We start from the raw sequence: 19,308 nt of genomic DNA, 5'->3' as shown, positions 1-19,308 counted from the left end.
TTATAAGCAGAGATGACAACAGTCTACCATTTAGCAAGCAAGAGAGAATGGCACGATTCAGAGCCCAAGTCAATTAGCATCATGACTTCCTTCCATCTGGCAGAAAGACTGCAAAAACACTTAATTAAGGAATTTGATCCCTCTGTCATATCTAAAATAAATCAAACTTTCAGCATTTTCAGCCTATATAAAGCAGTCACCCAAACAAGCATAGGCTTGTCTCAGTTCAGTGTTACAGTGGTGTAATAGGTGCACTGCAACACTCACACAGGGATTGAGCCCAGAGATCTCTATGCTGCATGGTTTGATGCGGTTACATGCAATTATGGTGAATTAAAACTGTGATTAATTTCAACTATAACCTAATCTTTTATATAATCAGAGACCTGATATATGCCAGAAACGTGCACAGCCATAATTCTCTTCAAATACACAACTTTAAGTTGGAGTAAGTTCCAAAACTCAATTCAAATACTTCTCCAGAACACAAAATGAAATGTCCATGGGGGATTGGGGGGGTAGGGGAAAGGGAGAAGCATATAAAAATTAGTTCAAAAAGTATCTAGTTTCTTTACTTTTAAACAATCCTACATATATCAGCACTTCAATATAAAAGTTTCCCACCAAAGTGACTATCCAAAGGAGATATTGCTGCTACATGGTCATTTCTTACATGACATCTATTAAGTTATCTCTGTACTGGAACAAAAATTAACTACATTCAGAAAGCCTTCTTATTTGGTGGCAATGTATTTTGGTTTTTGTTTTTGTTATAATTTAGGAGCAAGAGAAAACATAATCTCTAATAAACCCTTTTAGTTGACTAATTTCCAGGCAAAAGTCAAAGCCGAGACTCAAAACTGTCCATAAGCCCCAGAACCTCCAGTGGCAGGTTAACATTCCACCATTGAAATTAAAACAGAAACCTTTTAGCAAGAAGTAATGAAAATTTTCAGGGGTATCAAGAATGTAAAAATGTTAGCAAACAACAGGATTAATAAGCATATTTCAGATATCTCTTGGCCGTATATATTTAAACCACTATTATAAACCTAACCCCCTCCCAGCTCAAAATAGATCAGCCTTCCCAAATGAGAGAGAAAAGGGAAAAAACAATGGAGAACATTCTGACATGATAACACAGCCTGACTGTAGGAAGAGTTTACCAAATTTGGGCTTACCTTTACTTGGTGCTGATTTTCTCACAGAAGCTACATGGTCTTCAGAGATAGCAAGACGCCTGAGCACGTCAGCCAAGGCTGCTTTCAGCACGGTGATTTCATCTTCCTGCTGCTGCACTCTGAGCTCCAGGGCTGAAAGACGGTCCTGGACATCGGAGGTGCTGGCAGCCGAGATGCTGTCATCTGCACAGGGGAAAAGCAGAGCAGAAAGAGGCACTGAAATGCTTTGTTCTGAATTAAAAGCTACACAAAGAAGCAAGTACAGCACAAGTACGTCTGTCCCATCATTTTGAAATACTGAAGACATTCTAACAAACATGTTCAGGCAAATAAGGAATGGATATTACAGCATACATCGAATTAATGCTTCAAGACAGAAATCATTACTAATCATTAGCTAAGACAAAAGGCTTAAAGAGTGTGGACCTACTAAAATCATAAGAGAGAATGTGCTTCCTGTGAAAAACATGCTTACAAGTAGAAGGAAGACTGAAATTATTTACACACCAAACTAAATTAACCAGAAAGGTATAAAAGTGTGGTAAAATTCTGCAATATATTCTTGTGGAACTGTTGAAGAATTTTAACTGTGACTCTTAATATTAAAGCAAGTTTCAAAGTTAAAAAAAAAAGCCACAGTTGAACATACAAGTACTGTTAACAATGACCTAATTGCATCAGGTGGCAATCTCAATTTAAATGGTCGAGATCAGAGTTCTTAATTTCAATTCCTTCTCTTTAACTTTTTTCACATCCCCATCCTGGATGTGCCAAAAAACATACAACCTTGTAACATTTGGCTTGAAGAGAAGAGAAAATAAATGCACTACAAAAAGGTTCCAAAAATCTGTTTGGCCACACAGAGATAGATTAGCATTGAAGGCCTAACCCAGCCAAATCTATTCTTCAGTGGTAAAAAGGAAATTACAGCTTCTGCTTACTCTTTGCATTTGACAGTTCTTTGCATTATTTCTGCCAAGCCAAAATAACACATAACAGATTTTTGTATTTGGCTGTTCTAACAAATCACAGGCCAATCACTTAAAAAAATATCTGTAAAAGAATATTTTACTCAATCACAAGGTACTGAATTCCTTATCCATTCTGTTTAAGGCTTCCTAAAAACTCAGTAAGGAAATTCTAATATAGCTTTACAAAAATTCACCTGTATTATATAGTTCACTTAAGTTCATATTTACAAAATAAATACAGCAAATTTAAATGTAAAGGTAAATAGCTGGTATATCACTATGAATCTATTAAATCTAAACTTTAATTTTCACTAATCTTAGGAAGATATATCAAGGAGAAAAATGTTAATATAAGCCACAATCCTAATACTTTGATTTGCCCTAAAAAAAAGCCTTAATCTTTGAAATACTTGCATAGGGGCAGTTTCAAAATACATGTAAACAAAAGAAATACTGAGCCAAATTCCTCCAATGAGCTCAGTACAGAAGAGATTAAGGCGCTTAATGCCAACTTCCATTCAGTTAAAACATGATACTCACTATTGAACAACCAAGAACTGAACCAACCCAAATAAAACATCATAATTAATACTTTCACAATACAAACAGAATTCCTACAATTAAAACCCTTTAATAATGAAATGTATCCAAAATTATAATTGAACTGAAAGGAACATTTAAGGTTACAATAATAAACCAGCCCCTAAATGACAGTTTTGCATATTGTTTTAGTTCACTATTTGGTTAATACAAAAGCAGAAGTGTACATTTCATGGCTAGTACTCTATTCATTCTTACTGATGAAAAAAGCTGCAGGGGAATTAATCAATTAATAAGGTACATAATGAAATTGAGACCGAGAGACAACAAATTAGGACTCAACAAAAATATCTTTAATACCACCGTCCATAACTCTACCTCCCTATATGCAGAAAATTGATTTTAATAACTCCACAGCCCAGCACATCTAATGGCCTCTCACCACGACTTTACAAACCCACACCTGTGACACCTACCCCAGGTTGGGAAAGACTCTAAGATTCTTTTATTAAAATCTTCATGTTCAAAAATAAACCCCCATCTGTTTTAAGGAGCTGGGAAAACTTCCTACATGCACACACACTTAAGTTTTTACTTCAGGAAAGCAAAATACCATATAATTCATATTTCCACTATCCTGCAAGTATTAGCTGCAGTAGACCAGACAGAATTAATACTCCAGAGAACAATTATTTTCAAAATATTATAAATTTTTTAACTTCTCTTACACTGAGTAGCAGCTCAAACAGAAAAAAGCAGTTTGACATTTCCTTAAAAAAAGAGGAGGGGGAAAAAAGAGGGGAAACTCCCCCCAATTTAGTTTTATTTGCCTTTTTTTTTTTTTTTTGTTGGTCAAAGTCTTCCATTAATAAATATTATCCATTACAATGGATAAATTATGGATACATTCCCAGGCTACATAAATATACAGCAGATCACTATAAAACACTTGTAAAAGAAATAAGTAGCTATGTCAAATCATCATTTTAGAAGCCAAATATTACTGTGCTCCCTGTGTAGAGTCCAAACAAGAGTAATTACCAAACCAGGAAAAGCTCCACTGGTGATCAGTCTCTCTGATGAGCACAGAAGCAAATGCTCTGCACATCTCTGGACATCTTTATTTCCAATGAGCTACTAGCATAGACCACACTGCTGCTGTTGAACCCCAGCACCCCAAAAGTGGGGGCATTATCTGGCTGCTGCAGCTCCCACATGCACAGTTCTGTCACTAATTAGAACTCTGAAGAACAAGAGAGCCAATCTTCCTGCCCTGAGAGGGCGAGCTGCAATGCTCTGGCCTCCTCAACACATCTATGAGATGGCAGAGAAGCTGACCAATGTTCTCCTTGGTGCTGGGGAGGCTCAAGCCTTGGCACAGCACAGAGTGGCAAAAGGACCCTCAAACTCAACTTCAACCCAACAGCTCATCAGAAGGCACAGCCACGGAAATGGGGCATGAGGAAAAGGCCAAGAAGGTTGAGGCACTCAGCTGATTCCAAACCAGGCAAAGCAATGTGCCCTGTTGTACAATGGAAGGTTCTAAACCACCAGTGGCTGCTTTGCATTGCAGAGAGGGCACAGGAGACACTGAAATAAGCTGGAAAGTAAGAATATCAGGATATCACCAGGAAATCAAGACTAATTTGATTGATCAAAGAATACAGTAGCACACTTGGAAGACATTTCATTGTTCTTTATCATTCTACAGAAGCAGCATCTGTTTCAAGTGATGACAACCATATATTACCCAGGCAACTATTACAGAATTAAAACTACTAATTCCCAACCCAAATATCTCACCCATTACAGAAAATATTCAACTTAATTCCAACATGCCCTTCCTGGCAGTGTCTTGAAAAGTAACTCAGCAGGGATTATCTTAAAAGAAGATGCCCTAAAAGTAAACAAACCTGGAATCCATGAGATCATTCTGACAAATCTGCACAATTACACCTTTCTTCACAGAATTTTTCAAAATTTCTTCCAGATTTCTTCTTTCATTTAAAACATATTTTATAATCTAAAGAAATACTTCAAAAGAAGTTCAAACAAAAACAAAAAGAAACACCCTTCCTTCAAGGACGTGCCCTCCTCCTTCAGAGAGGAAACAGCTCTTATGTAAGAACAGTCAGTCAATGGGAAGCAAAATTTCATTTCCTCCCTTCCTCTTCTCCCAGTCCTAAATATCTGTACTTTCCCTTGTGCTGACATAGACATGCATCTATCCAGGCTTTCCATAAGCTGCTCTTCTTTTATCAAACCAGAAGGAAATTTAAAAAGGGAAAACAGTTAAGCAAATAGAGCAAGTAATTTGTCCATGCAGTCAACTATTGATTCATTTGATTAATTAAAAAAATACCTTTTTAGTTATCTGGCTATTCTTATTATAACCAAACATCACCATTTCTGATGTGCTGATTGTGTTTTCTAAGCTGTTGATGACTTATGCCTTTAAGGGACACACTGGGAACAAGATCCAGTGTGGAAAAAAGCATCATATACAGCACTCGCTGGTAATAGTGAGGAGACATCCACAGAGATGTGAATCTAAAGTATTTCAGCCTTAAAAACTGGTTTAAGTTAAGAGTACTGGCACACAAATGACAGCAAAAACATTCTAGGTCTAACCATACAGTACAACAACTTTCAAAACAAAATGTTCTGCTATTTTTCATTGTTCATCAGTTTGATTTTTAAATTTTAATCAGGAAAACATCAATTCTTCCCTTACTTTTGGAGTAAGAAGGGATATACATGGGATGCTTCTATTCGGTACTCATGAGACACAAGGACAACTCTAAAAATGAGGGTTAATTTCTCATAGTCAATGCATACCACTGAACAGACAGGTTACTCTGTGTGGGACTCCTCACAGTCACAGGCATCAAACCACTTCTAGCAGATCAAACACAGCAGCAATTCAAACTGCCCCTTAGACTTGGGCCAGGAGCTCCAAAATGAGTATCCAGGACATAGTGATGGTACTTAACAAACCTTCCAAGCCACGTATCCCTCCTCAAATTTCATCTAGCAGACATGTGATAGTTCCAGTGTTTGAAAAGCATCACCCTTCATTACTTGCTGCCTAGGAGAATGTTGAACTGGCTACATTGGGAAAAAAAAAAAAAATCTTACTACTGAACCAGCTATTCTAGGCCCCCTCAACAAATCCAGAGCATGCATTATCACCTTTCAGAGTCAATTCCTCCCAGCTTTGACTAAATCTAAGTAAGGAATTAATTTCGGATGTAAGCAGCATTTCAGAAAAAAATTCTACAAATTCCAGCCCATGGAAATTTAAACCACAGGGTGGAAAACCCTATGTTTTATCCAATAAAGCCATATAAACCACAGGTAACTTTAAACGCCTGGCTGTTAAGGTACTCATTTCTATATTTTGCCCAGAGTGGTAAAAGTCTTTTATTAGGGAAAAGGAACAGAAATTACTGGGATTGGTATAAAGATCTGGCTGACAATTTCAGGAGATAACTGTCCCCAAGGAACCTTTTCTCATGAGGACCATGATTTGCTCACGTGTGAGGAAAAGTATGTATTTGTATAACTTCCAATTTTTGTTCTAAACAGCACTGAAAAATTTGACTTGGGATGAGGCTTCTATTTCCAGCGATACCAGACAAATTTATTTTTCCTACACATTATGAGGAAGAAAACTCTGCAGTTTTCTGCAGATCATTTGTCTTAAGAGTAGCTTATAAAAGGTTCAAAGTTCAAGAATTATGTTCAAAATCTGTATTTCATGATTTTCAACAACAAAAAGAAAAGTAGAATTAAGGCTCCATACTTTTTGCTCACAGTATCTCCTCCAAATACAAGCACATGCAATCTCAGTTTTGTAAAGGATGTGAGTCATGGAAATAATCCAAGAATGGGAATTAAAGCACACAACACAAACACAGAGGATTCAAAGAGCTCGCCCACAACCTAAATGATACTGCCTTACCCTAGAACCTAGAGTTGAGTTTATGTCATGGAAGTGGAGTGGGAAGTTCCCCCCAGCTCCTTCCTTCCTGCAAGTGCAAGACTCTTGCCTTGAACTTCCTCAATTACCTCACACATCTTTGGATTCCTTTGCTAGTTTTTCATTCTTTTCCCTATTCTTCCAGTTTTCCTACACCAAATCAAAACCAATGCACTGCTTGACCTCACATTTGATACTGGTGACAAAAGTGTAAGTTCTTTATTTTCTTTTTAGAATACTAATGCAGATGTTCTGAGGCAGGTAGAGGTAAGTCACTGACTGTAGACAGTGCAGTATATTAACATTTCCAACAGGACCTAAACCTGAAATTTGTCTCCTTCAAAGACATTTCCTCAGGTTTTTCACGAAGCAAATATTGCCACACTCCACTTTGCTCAGGATTGATGCTGCATGAGGAACATCACATCAATCAGACTGTCTTCCCTGCACAGCTCATGAGCTTTTCAATGTTTCATACACCTATCTGATTTTACCCCCTACAAGTAGTTAATAATAATAAAAAAAAGATATATTATTCTACACTAGGCATTCTGTAAACCATTTTGACCACAAGTCCACAGCAAGCAGTATTTGATTTGTCTGTAGATGATCCATGAAATGATTATGCTGAAGCCTATGAATATTCTGCAGTGCAACAGCTGCTACTGGCCTTTGATACTGTGGACTGCTTTATGTTCAGTTTGAAGCATGTTCATGTCTGTGAGCCTGCATCATTACATTATAAAGAACATGATCCATGTTTTCAAGCAACTTTCTTTGAAAGAGTTATTCTGACATGTAAGATGATTTACCACTTCAAGTCTTAACAATTAGTAGCTCTACTTGTATATGCTAGAGAGATTTGTGCACATAGGCATTAGTATATTTTTGTTTTCTTATCACGAAAAAGCAAAGGAAGAAGAAAGAAAAAAGATGACACAAAAACATCCTGACAAAAATGATCCAATAATAATCACAAATTACAGAAAATATAAATATTTTTGTAATAAGCTTGTGTATCTGCTGCTGTATCTGCTCAGTTTTAATACAGATAACCTAGAAATACATCAGCATGAGATTCACAGGGCACAGCTCCACCCATACCATATTTGATCAATGTGAGTGTTCTGCTTGTCTAAGTTTCCAGTAACTGTATAACTTATTGTGTACAAAAATTTTATATTTCATACTTGCTGATACTAGCTTTGATAGGCCGACTGCAAAAACAGAACACTTACAGACATTTCTCATATTTAAAACAGGTATCCATTTGATTATTTGAAGAGGCAGATAATTATGCAGACACTGCCTTCTAGCCTTCCCCAACTCCATGCTTCCTATCAGCTCCACCTCCACTGAGATGCATATCAAGAGTAAGACCATTCACTGATTTTTTCCCTCCCACTGCTTAAAAAGCCTTGTAGTTTTAAGTACTTTTCTTCTCCTAACACTGCTTGGCTCCTGATACTGCTCTTCAATGCTTGGCCTTCAACCCACAAGACAAGCCCTTCCCCTTCCAAAATATTTTTTCTGCTACAAATCAGTGACCTCTACACTCCATAGACAGAATCCATGGTGGCACCCACTTGGGATTCCCCATATAAATGGCTCAGCAGCTATCCCAGCCACCCCAAGCTCTTATCAATATTTGGTGCCACCTCATTTTCATATCACAGTAAGGAGAGGGGCAGGGGGCATCTTTTCTAACACAGAAGTTTGGAAATTCACACAGAAACCAGAGACAGCTGCAATAAACTGCTCTACTGTAAGTTACACATGCATTAACACTTTAGCACACATAGATTAGTATTCCTTCACTGGAAATATTTCGTATTGTGCAAGAAGTGTTAGAACACTTTCATGCTAAAATGCTAATTTATAAGTGACAAATTAAGTGTGCATGAAATTATGTAGGTTAATTCCCATGCTCCCTCATGCTCAAACTCATCTAGATAAAATTTTCTAAGAAAACAACTTTTCACATGCTGAAGAGGGACTACATTCTGAAAGTCTTCCTCTTCACTGAAGCCTCAGCCACCACTCACCACCCTGCACCAAAAGCAGATGGCATCCAAGCCACCCTATGGAGAAACTCAACAGGCTTTAGCTCTGTAGGACAGAGACAAAGTCAGCCACTGCTGGCGGCTCCAGGGTGGCTACAGCAGGACACCAAGAATAGGAAAGCATCTCTCCTGCACTCCCAAAGCCTCACTACAGAACAGCCTACACATTGTGACTAACCCAAAACACCAGACTTCAGTGTGGAAAAGTGCTCAACTCTCCCAGGTAAACCCACCAGGAGCAATCAGGCTTTGACATGTATAGGGCAGTTCTTCCTATGCACTTTGACAATCAAGCCTTTCTAATTTCAATTTAGTCAACTACTTAATGAGAAAATTAGGTAATTAGCAGATGCTTTTGACCTTAATCTGTTTTTAACACCACTCTTCATCTGTTAAATGAAATTAAATTCATCATCCCACACTGCCTAAAGGTTAATTAACACTTGTGGGCTGTACCCTAAGTGCTACCCTAAGTGCTGTAGCAAGGTCAGCGTTTAAATGCATGCAATTTCTCAAGAAGCAAGAGACTAAGAGCCTTCCCATAAAAATAAGAGAGAGACACACAAAGAAAATAAAGTTAACTCAAAATACCAACCAGCTGCTTTTAAAGGAAGAATCACATTTTCAGAGTTCTAACTTGGAATAGACTATGACCTCCTCCATGCATCTTACTACCTATATGATTTCAATACAGTCTTGAAGGATAACTCTAAGTTCAGTCTGACTTCCCACTTGGAACACTCTTCTTTAACCTTATGTCTTTAATGCACAAATCTACAAAAAGATGGCAGCATTAATTGTCACTGATCTGCCCAACACACTGAATGATGATAACCAGTCAGGCTGACAAAAGTATTGCTCTCCAAAACATCACAGAGCCCAGCGAACACACAGAGTTCACAGAGAAATACGGGACCACTGGAAGCATTGGTTTTCCTGGAATACTGAGCAAACTCATTGGCACAGACAGGTACCAGCAGTTATGTGGCAGGCAAGGAAGTTGGTGTGAAGGCCTGTAAATGGAAAGCGAGGGAAGAGGAAGGAGGGAAGAAGAGAAAAAAAAGAGCACTCCCAGTAATCTCAGATTCTCCATCTCTCTGCACGCCTCCCTCCACCCAGTACTGCTTATTTTTTAACTGCTCTTGTCAGAGTGATGATGCTAATTCATGCTCAAAGACGTGTCTATATATTTAGAAACTTTTCTTTTTCAGAATTTAAGCCCTAATTCATACAGCTTACCTCTGATTATACAAACTCTATTTCCAAAACATAAACTTTTCTAGTAACGTGAATAAATCCAAGTTTGAAAAACATTTAATCTTTAGATGGCAACAACACAGGTCAAGTCCAACATTCCTCATTACTGGCAGTATATCTCCTCTGCTGCAAAGTATCTGAATTCAGTAGTACCAACATGCTTTCAATCTGACAATTATGGCAATCTTCCAATATCTTAAATATTTATTGCTTATTCGGGCAACTAACTCAACTGGGTTTTTATTTGTGATATGCTTTTAACAAGTATGTTTTTGCCCTAGAGGAAAGAAGTTGCTACTCTAAGATTGCTATATTCTCATCGGTTCTAGAGTACCATTTCAGCAGCAAAACAGAAAAGCACTGAAATCATTAAGTGAGATAACATCAGGCAAAGCAAAATAACCTCTTTTATGAATACATTTTATTTTGTACCATGCCATGTTTACTTACAAAATTCTACTAATCTAAAATCCTGGCACACAAATGAATGCTCTCTAGTTTCTGTTATCTAGAAATCAAGTTAGACATTATCCCTGTAAATAAAATACTGTAATGTTTCTGAAATTTTTTATATTGGCTGCTTCACTGTGCTGTGCATTTCTTTCCCCCAGGACTCATAAATATCTAATTTGTAACATCAAAAAATACCACTGTACAAACCGTTTCTTTGATCTCATTCTGTGCTATTCTAAGTCAATCTATCGTAAGTGCCACTATGCAAAACTCCATCAAGAAAAACAGAAACCTGGCCTGTAGTATTAATTTCCTTTCCCAAAGAAATACAGACCTCCTTTCTCCCAAAACAGTCATCTACCCTGTAGGGGAAGCACTGCTGGAAAAAGCTGGATCTGAGCATTTTTGTGCTCAGCAGAAACGTGCTTACCCCAGAGCAGGGGGAGGCACCAGTGCTGGTGTACACAGCGTTATTTCACAGCTCTTATCATGCCAAGTCACAGGACACGGCAATTTCAGATAAAGGGAAAACCTGCTTTGAAATAGGCTCACCAGCTAACTGCCTTATCTTAGCTTTCTGGTATTTCAGGTATAGGAATTCCTTCCACTTACTCACATCCCTATGTGGCCACGGTTTTATTACCTCTCCATACCAGAGCTCATTCAGTAAAATGCCAATTGTGAACTTCACTCTGACAAGCTAAAGTGACCTTGAGGAGTTACTGTCCCTCTTTGTATCTTCTTATCCAAAACCTAAGGATGACAGTCCACTCCCTCCTTGAAAAAAACAGCCTCTGAGAGACAAGCTTTCTGGTGGGAGTATTCATTCCAGTTCTCCAGGTGGCAGTATTCATTCCAGTTCTCCAGGTGGGAGTGTTCATTCCACTGCAGCAGGGCTGGAGCGGCCGGTTGTGCCTGCAAGGTTGTCCTGCTTCATCCATCCCCCTGGGCAGCATCTCCAGCAGAAGACACCCCTTATCCCAGCTCTGCCATACAAATGTTACCCTCCCTGCTGCAGGGGATACCATCTCACAACCATTCTACTTCTCCTCTGTCTTGCAAGCAAGAACAGACACAAGGTTTGGTTTTGACATTTTTAAAAATCCACTCTTTCTTAGGAATGCAAGACTAAAGCTCTATAATCGCCAACTTGATCCAACTCAACTCTTGCAACAGCAGCAAAATCCTGCTTTTGTTTACCTCCACCAAGAAGCTTCCATAGCTTCTGCAACTGCTTGCAGCTTTGGTATTAGAGGAACATCACAACAGCTTGTGTTTGCTCAGGTGGAACCAAATCCACAGCAGTTTGGTTTGGTTGGGGGTTTTTTGCATAGAAAAGAACTAACCTATGTCTATAAAGACCAGTCATACTATAGACACAGCTAAGCCATCTGCTTGATTTCAAGGATGAAGCACATGGCTCCCACAGAACCAGCCTGGAAGATACTATCTACAACTACTCATCACACATTAGTCACAGTCTCCAATTCAGTTACTACACAGGAGGAACTAGTGAGAAATAAATGGAATACCTGCACATTCTGTGTCAGAGAAAACACAAGCCAGAGAGCAATAAGAAGTATCTACGCTGGTGAAAGTCAACAGCCACTCTCAAAAAGGGGGACTGAGTATAAATACAGTTAAACTGACTGGTTTTCATTAAGATTTTTTGTTTTGTTATGTTAGCAGTTAAACAGCCCTAGTGAAGTAACAGCTGTAAACAAGGTGTGGGTGGAAAGCATTGCTCACACCTTTCCTGCTGCTGCTGCTGCCTGACAGGAGACTGACCGTCCTGCAACACAGTGCTTCTCAAGAGCTGTAGAAACATCAATACTAACATTTGTTATTTTGCAAAGATAGTATTTGAAACAATTCAGACTGTAGACATGTCACCAAGTGTTGCCACACTCTCCACAAGTTCCCACAAATGCCCTATAAACAAATGATGTAATTGTGAAATGAAACAGATTTAATTTGTGACAAGGAAGAACTCTTGAACAGCATGGCAGACATCTCTATATGTGACTGCACATCTATTTTATTTTAAAGCTGCAGTTAGGCCACTTCTGCAGAAATTAATATATAAAACTGAAGCCAGTTTCAAACATAATTTCAGTTGCTAATCCTGGCACTATTAGACCTCAAATGGAAAACTACCCAGAAAAGGGAAGAATTAAGTCTCACCTTTATTTAGGCCAAACCACAAAGCAGATTTAAGAACGGAAGCAAAGCAAAACAAACACTCAGTTTTAGATGATGCTACTACTTCCCAGAGAAAAATCAATCACTGAACAGAACACTTTGGTTGGTATAGGTGGGCTAAGACCTTCTAGAATTTCACCTTGAAGGTATTTTATGTAGAAGTCCTACACAAAATTGAACTATCACAGTCACTGTTCATAAATCACACATATATATGCATGGAATTTGCTTACATGGGAAAAATGCCTTTCTGTAAGGATACTTTTTCCTTTCTTCTCAAAGGATCCTGTAGGGAAGCACACTTCTGTGTGGAATATTTGCCAAATTTTGTACACTCAAAAGGGATATATCTATCAAAGCTGCTTAAATAAATTACATTTTGTATCATGAACAGATTACTTATCTCATCTTTCTACAGATGGAGTCTCTGAAGCATAAAAAATCTTCAGGTTTCTTTTTCCTACTACTTGCTAGAAAGTAACAATTTTTAGGTTGAAAAAAAACCTATAGCCCTGCAAATAGCAATAGTGATAGGCCATGGATATGCCCAGTATTAAAAATACTGTAAGTGCTACAAATGCTTAACAGGAAAACAAAATTTGAATATGGTCAGGTCTAAGTAACAGCAGTGTCACAAATTACAAGTTGAATTTTTTCCCATTTACTGCCTTCTTCATCAAAATTAAGGCATTAATCAGTCAAGAACTGATAATGATGAAAGCCACCACAGAAAGAAAATTTTATTTGCTAAAGGACACAATTTAGAAAAAAAAAAAGCAGGAAAGCTTTTCTGCAAATGTACATGAGCACCAATGAAACCAGAGAGCCTCTGAACTGCCATTCAATGCCATTCAACCCACCACTACTAATCAGCTGTTGGTCCCTTGCAGACCTATGTCTGAGCTCTTCTCTGGTTAGCACTGGGTAACACTTCCAGCTTTTCATAACAAATCAGAAACAGCAATGCTAGGTTAGGCCTGCCTGAACCCACAGAAATAAAGTTAACAGATTTTTTACTAGTACACTCCAACTCATAAAGTGAAAAGTACTCTGGAAAAAGCTACATATTATAGGTCTCCAGTGTTTGCAATTCAGTTTCATTCTCTTTTTTAAACCCTGGAGATCTGTATTTGCTTGATAACTGTGGAGGGAACAATCTAAAGCCGAAAAGATAATAGTTACTCTGAAAACAGCTATTATCTTAAACCACTGAATTATCTGGTTTATTCCACTAAATGCTTATGTTTTAGACCTAATTAATTCCACATACACTTACTAAGCATTAGCTATGCTAATTCAGCTATTTATACATATAAAAGAACCATCCAGGAGGATACTATTTCCACCTAACACTGCCAACCAAAATAACAGGATCCTTCATGCATGAAATAATATTCCTCCCACCACAACAGAATACATAAAGAGGAACAAAATTACAACTTTTCAGCATCTTCTAACCTTTCCAATAATTTTATTTGATGACTTTAACAAAATACGGCTTTTGGTCTGCAACGTGGGGTATGGCCACATAAATCAGCAAGGAACAAGCCCAAGAGAGAGTTAACAGCATCACAGCTTCCATGCTGTAACTGCACAAGCACACTGCTCTTACTCAAGACTAAATGCCAGCTTGTTTAACCTACTAATCCACATTTACTAACCTACTGTGTCAACATGCTCCAAGTTTCCGCCTTCACTTAGCCCTCTGCAACTCCCGTGCAAGCCCACACTCTAACTAGGTGTGACCATTCTTGCAGCCTGCAAGTTCACAGGATAAAGTTCTCATGCCAGAGCGCTCCGTGACACGCAACATGTATATCTAGGGGAGCTGGGGAAGACTTCCCAGAAAAGCAGTAAGGACAAGTGACCCTGACACAGCAGGGCCAGGAGCAAAGCTCTGCCCCACACTAAACAAAATTCTAACAAAACAGTTAGAATTATTTATACTACATGCAGAGTGATATTTTTAACAGTTTGAACTGCATCCTTTAAAGAAAAGAAGTTTGTAAATTTTTTTTCTTCTCAGCAGTTTTTAATTTCATTACATGCCCAAAGGTCTCCTTGACTGCAGGAATACATTGAATATTCTGAAGATGGGTAATTAGAAAATTTCTTCAGTGAAAGCCATTAGATGTTTTCTTCAGTTCAATGTTGTTCATAAATAATCATTCAAGACTCTGAAGCTGAAAGCAAGCAGAACACTGGGAGACACTGAGTTTGTTTCTTTACATTAAGATCAAATCAAAAATACAAACAACAGATTGTTCTAATTTTAGTATTGATTCAGTCTGTAGTACTGTTCTGGGCATGGTTTCATTTGTTCTTAAGCCAGTCAAACTGTGTGTTCCTGCTAAAAGGGATCATTTTCCTTGAAGGATCAGGCTGCTTTTTCTGCCCCAGTATCTGCTTCAGGACATAATTTTTGGTGGCTACCTGATAGAAAACTTTTTCCACTCCCAGTTAGTTTTCCATTGGATCAGGTCACTGGTCAGCTCTGGCCAAACCCCTGCCCAACAGCCCTTGGAGCCACTCTGCCACCACACACACAGCATAACCCAGCACAGAAACTGCACACCACCAGTGCAAACCACTCAGGGTGACACTTGAAGCTCTGATTTTTTTACCTATATCATCCAGAAAAAAAAGCAATCTCAAAAAATACCTTAATGCTCAAGATATTGTGGCATTTATTTCCCAAATAAGTTAAATCCTGCAAAAACCCGAAGGGTCATCTTAAACCAGGTTCTCAGGGAAGTGAACACTCCCTTTGATGCATTTCATAGGTATCAGAAATTAGACTGTGGATATTACCACGATTTTAAATGCTTCTGAAGAACTTCAGAGGCAAACAAGGGCAAACCCCAACAAATTCATCCATTTTTAGACTATATAAAGTACAAAAAAGAAGAGAGAGCAAAGCAAGAAGACAGGTCTAAATCCTCTCTTTATGATGCACAAGGGCATATTCTCAACACGCGATGAAGAGCTGCGACTAATGGCTGTCATGTCTGGTTATTCCTTCTTCCCTGCTCACAGGGCAGGAGCTGCATGTCCAGCACTTTTGCTGTATTTTTTTCCAAGTTCTGCTCTCAAAGCTGCTTTGGCTCCATGCAGAAGGAGCAGGTTGAAGAAGTCTGCTGCAAGAGGGAAGTTTCCAATGCTACCTCTTTCCTGCTGAACTTACTTCTCTGTGTCAAGCAGGGGTGTAACGTAGGGCTCTTAAAGATACTTTTTTAATTGGGTCATTACTCAAAATTTGAGAGCAAAGGCTTAGCGCTGAGAAAGTGTTTGTGGTCTGAACCTTTCTAGCTGACCTTTAATGACAAGTTTGCTGCGTCAACTCCACCTCTGACATTTCACCAATTTCGATACTTCAGCAACTTCCAAGTGTGGCTTGCAGCTACTCCAACTTGCAATTACACTCTGCAACTGCTAAAAAAGCTAACCATTACCCTGCACAAGTCACTATTATCCTCTCAACCCCCTTCTGATGACTAATAACATGGTCCTAGAACTGCTGGGAGCCAGCTAGAGATCTTAACTGGCAAAACAGAAAAAATGTTACCCAAAAATGATACTACAGTTTTAAAAGGTAACTATGAAGAGAAAGAAAAGAGACTTCTATTGAGGCACGGTACTGGGCTTCTAAATACCGTGAGATGAAAACCCCTCCCAACCTCTATTATAAACCTCTAGTATTTGAAATATTATGTGTGCACACATAGCACTGCATGCACAAGAAAAAGGCTCTTGTAACACCCAAATACCTACAGCACAGTCCCTTATGTCAGATACTAATTCAAATTAAATACTTTTGCACCAGCACCTGTGCAGAGAAGCAAGGCAGCAGAAACAGCAGTATGTGCCAGCCACTGCCACTGCCTGCCAGCAAGGCAGGTGGCAAAGCCACTGCCAGTCAAGGTGCCCTCCACAGCACAGTGACAACCCCTTGCCAGAGGCACCAAGCCCAAGGCAGACTCAGTGTCACCCCCAGAAAAACCTACAGAGACACTGACAGAACCCCACCATTGCCATCAGTGTCTCCAGAAACTGGCCAAACTCCACTACGAAAAAACCCTAAGCAAACTCTCTACAAGTCTTAACATTAAAGACAAATACATACAGATCAACAGTCTGAAAGCAATCAAGCTTAAAAATACTAGGATGTTGAAGTTTGGGGGTTTTTTTTGTCCATTTAAAAATACCAATTTCAATGGCAAATGTCACTGGAGGCGAATATTTAATCTAGATGCATGTCAACTGAAGATTTGTTGGCAGGTAAATATTTTCCTTGGTCAAGCTGAAAATTTCTCTCCTGATCTGTACTGTCTGAGATAAATTCCAGCCGATATCCAATATGATAGCTAAGCTCTTCCTAAGGGACATGTCTTTGCCTTAGCTTTAATTATAAAAGGCTAATTAGAAAAAGGAAAAAAAAAGTCTTTCCTACTGACACCAGACAAACTTTTGAAAAAATTTGATTAAGCTGCCTGACTATCAGCACTTGTACCCCATATGTTAAAAGGAAATGCTAGTTGTTTAATGCTGAATTAGGAAGTAATTCTTAGCTTTGGCAAGAAATGGATGATTAGAAGTACATACAATGACACTTGTACACAAAACAAGTCACAATTAAAGGTAGAAAAGTTCCTGTGGAAAAGCATATCACTATAGGATGCATATTAAAAAAAAAAAAAAAAAGCTATACCCAAAACCCTCACCTGAAAAACCCTACTGCTAGTATAAAGCCTAAAGCTCCATTAAATAAAGCAAGAATGAGCATGTATAGCCCAACAAAAAGAAGAAAAAAAGATACTTTCTATAATTTAATCTCAGGCATTTCCATACTTGTTACTAGTGCAAAGTTGCTAAAAGCCCTCAAGGCTGAAGTTAGAAATTTCACAGGAACAAAGCACTTGTTGATTGTCCATCATACCAGTTTCTTATCACTCTAACTTTACACAAAAGCCAACACACCATCATTGAAAAACCCGATATAAAGGTGTATTAGGTTTAACTGTACAAGCAAGAATCAAATTTTAAATCAACACACTACCCTGCTAAGACTATCCAAAGCCACATTTTCTTTTAATTAAAAATGCCAACTCTTGTATAGCACAATGCTTAGTCTTTTATAAAGATTTTAGAAAAAATAATTTCCTAAGACACAGAAAAAAAGTTAGAATAGAACATATGCATTCAGAAAATAATGCATTTCTTGCATCTTATTTTGTTGGATTTCAATACAAATCTCAAAGGTAAGTCCATTATGTCCCACTCCCTTTGGAACTTCAAGATATGCCTCAAGCTAAAGTTTGAGACACATTCTGTACAGACAATCACAGAAACTCCTGTTAAAAGCCATTACAGTCAGTGGAAATGTTGGTCACATAAACCTCTACATATTGGTAACAAAGGCCCAAGCTATAGCCATAAAAAATGCTGTTCTTTTGAATTTTGTTCTGAAGACAAACAGCTAAACATTAGCTTTTCTTCTCTACAGTAAAAACCCTTGCAAGCCTGCAAAAAAAAAAAAAAAATCACATAAAGCACTTAAGATGCCAACATTTCCAATTTACCCTCCCCTCTTTCTTGAGGGTTGCAACATCTTGAATTCTAAACCGAATGCTTTGAATTCTGAAGCAGATGAAGTACAGTGCACATTGCTCACTTTAACGAAGTACGCTATAGCAAAGGCCATTCCTTTCTTCCACTAAACGCCCATATGCATTAAGCACTTGCTTTTTTTTTTTTTTTTTTTTAAGAAAACTTTTCTGTAGACCATCGTATTTTCAGCCGTACGTTTCACATGCAAGATGCTGCGTTTGTATCCAAATTGCACAGCATGAATCAGCAAACAAAGAACGGGTGCTCGTTGATGTCTGTTTCATTCGCAGTAAAGCAATTCCACTCGGTGTACAAGAGGAACATGCTTTATCTCTATAGGATTTCTTGGTTTGGGTTATTTGGTTGGTTGGCGTATTTAAGACCATATAGTTCTGGTAGTTACAGTCAGAACTCTACAAGTTACCTAATTCGCACTCTAGAGAGGCTGTTCTGAGAGCAGCTGTTAAATATGCACTGAAATATTTCATTTTTACTATGACACTGGTAAAAATAAAGGGAGAACGGGAAAAAGCCCTTAGTTCTGAAGGGCAAAGACAGGCTCCCCAGGCAGAGAAAGCTGCAGCAGGCGCAGTTCTGCTCTCCCCACGCTGAACGAGCCTTTACTGCCGCCTGCCTGAGCGGGTTTCCTCCGGCTCTTCCCTCGGAGGGCTCCAGCCGAGAGGTCCCAAGGAAAGGCTGGACACGCCAGAGCCGCCCTTCCACGGGGCTGCGGAAGGTCCCTCGCACCAAACTCTGCCCTGTCCCAGCCTCAGCCCCACGCTGCTCCGCGCCTCCTGCCCAGCCGGCATCAGCCTCGTCGTTATCGCCCTGTCGCCTCCTGCGCTATGCACACGCTTCCCGATTTTATTTACTCGTCGTTCTCTTGTCAGTGTCTCCCGGTGCGGACGCCGCACGGCAGCGAGCCCCGCAGCCCCCGGGCGGGCACACCTTGCGGGCTGCTGAGGGGGCGCGGAGCCGCTCTCACACCTCGCAGGGCACAGCCTGGCCCGGGGCGCTGCCAGGCTTTCCTTCCTGCCCCGCAGGGCTGGGAA

The 19,308-nt window shown here is 39.1% G+C and overlaps 1 protein-coding gene across 3 annotated transcripts in view; it reads right to left on the bottom strand.

The window, feature by feature from the left end:
• EML4 (EMAP like 4) overlaps positions 1 to 19,308 on the bottom strand; it is a 145,425-nt gene that overhangs the window by 66,809 nt on the left and 59,308 nt on the right. For all 3 annotated transcript variants that reach the window (XM_021547584.3, XM_021547582.3, XM_077781903.1), the window contains exon 2: positions 1,182 to 1,364. In XM_021547584.3, coding sequence (XP_021403259.1) covers positions 1,182 to 1,364 — 183 coding nt within the window. The remainder of the gene's footprint in view (positions 1 to 1,181; positions 1,365 to 19,308) is intronic.

Source organism: Lonchura striata, chromosome 3, assembly GCF_046129695.1.
Source record: "Lonchura striata isolate bLonStr1 chromosome 3, bLonStr1.mat, whole genome shotgun sequence".
In the NCBI taxonomy this organism is placed as follows: domain Eukaryota; kingdom Metazoa; phylum Chordata; class Aves; order Passeriformes; family Estrildidae; genus Lonchura; species Lonchura striata.
Note: the sequence above shows the minus strand (reverse complement) of the source record. Positions and strands in the feature narration are given on the sequence as shown.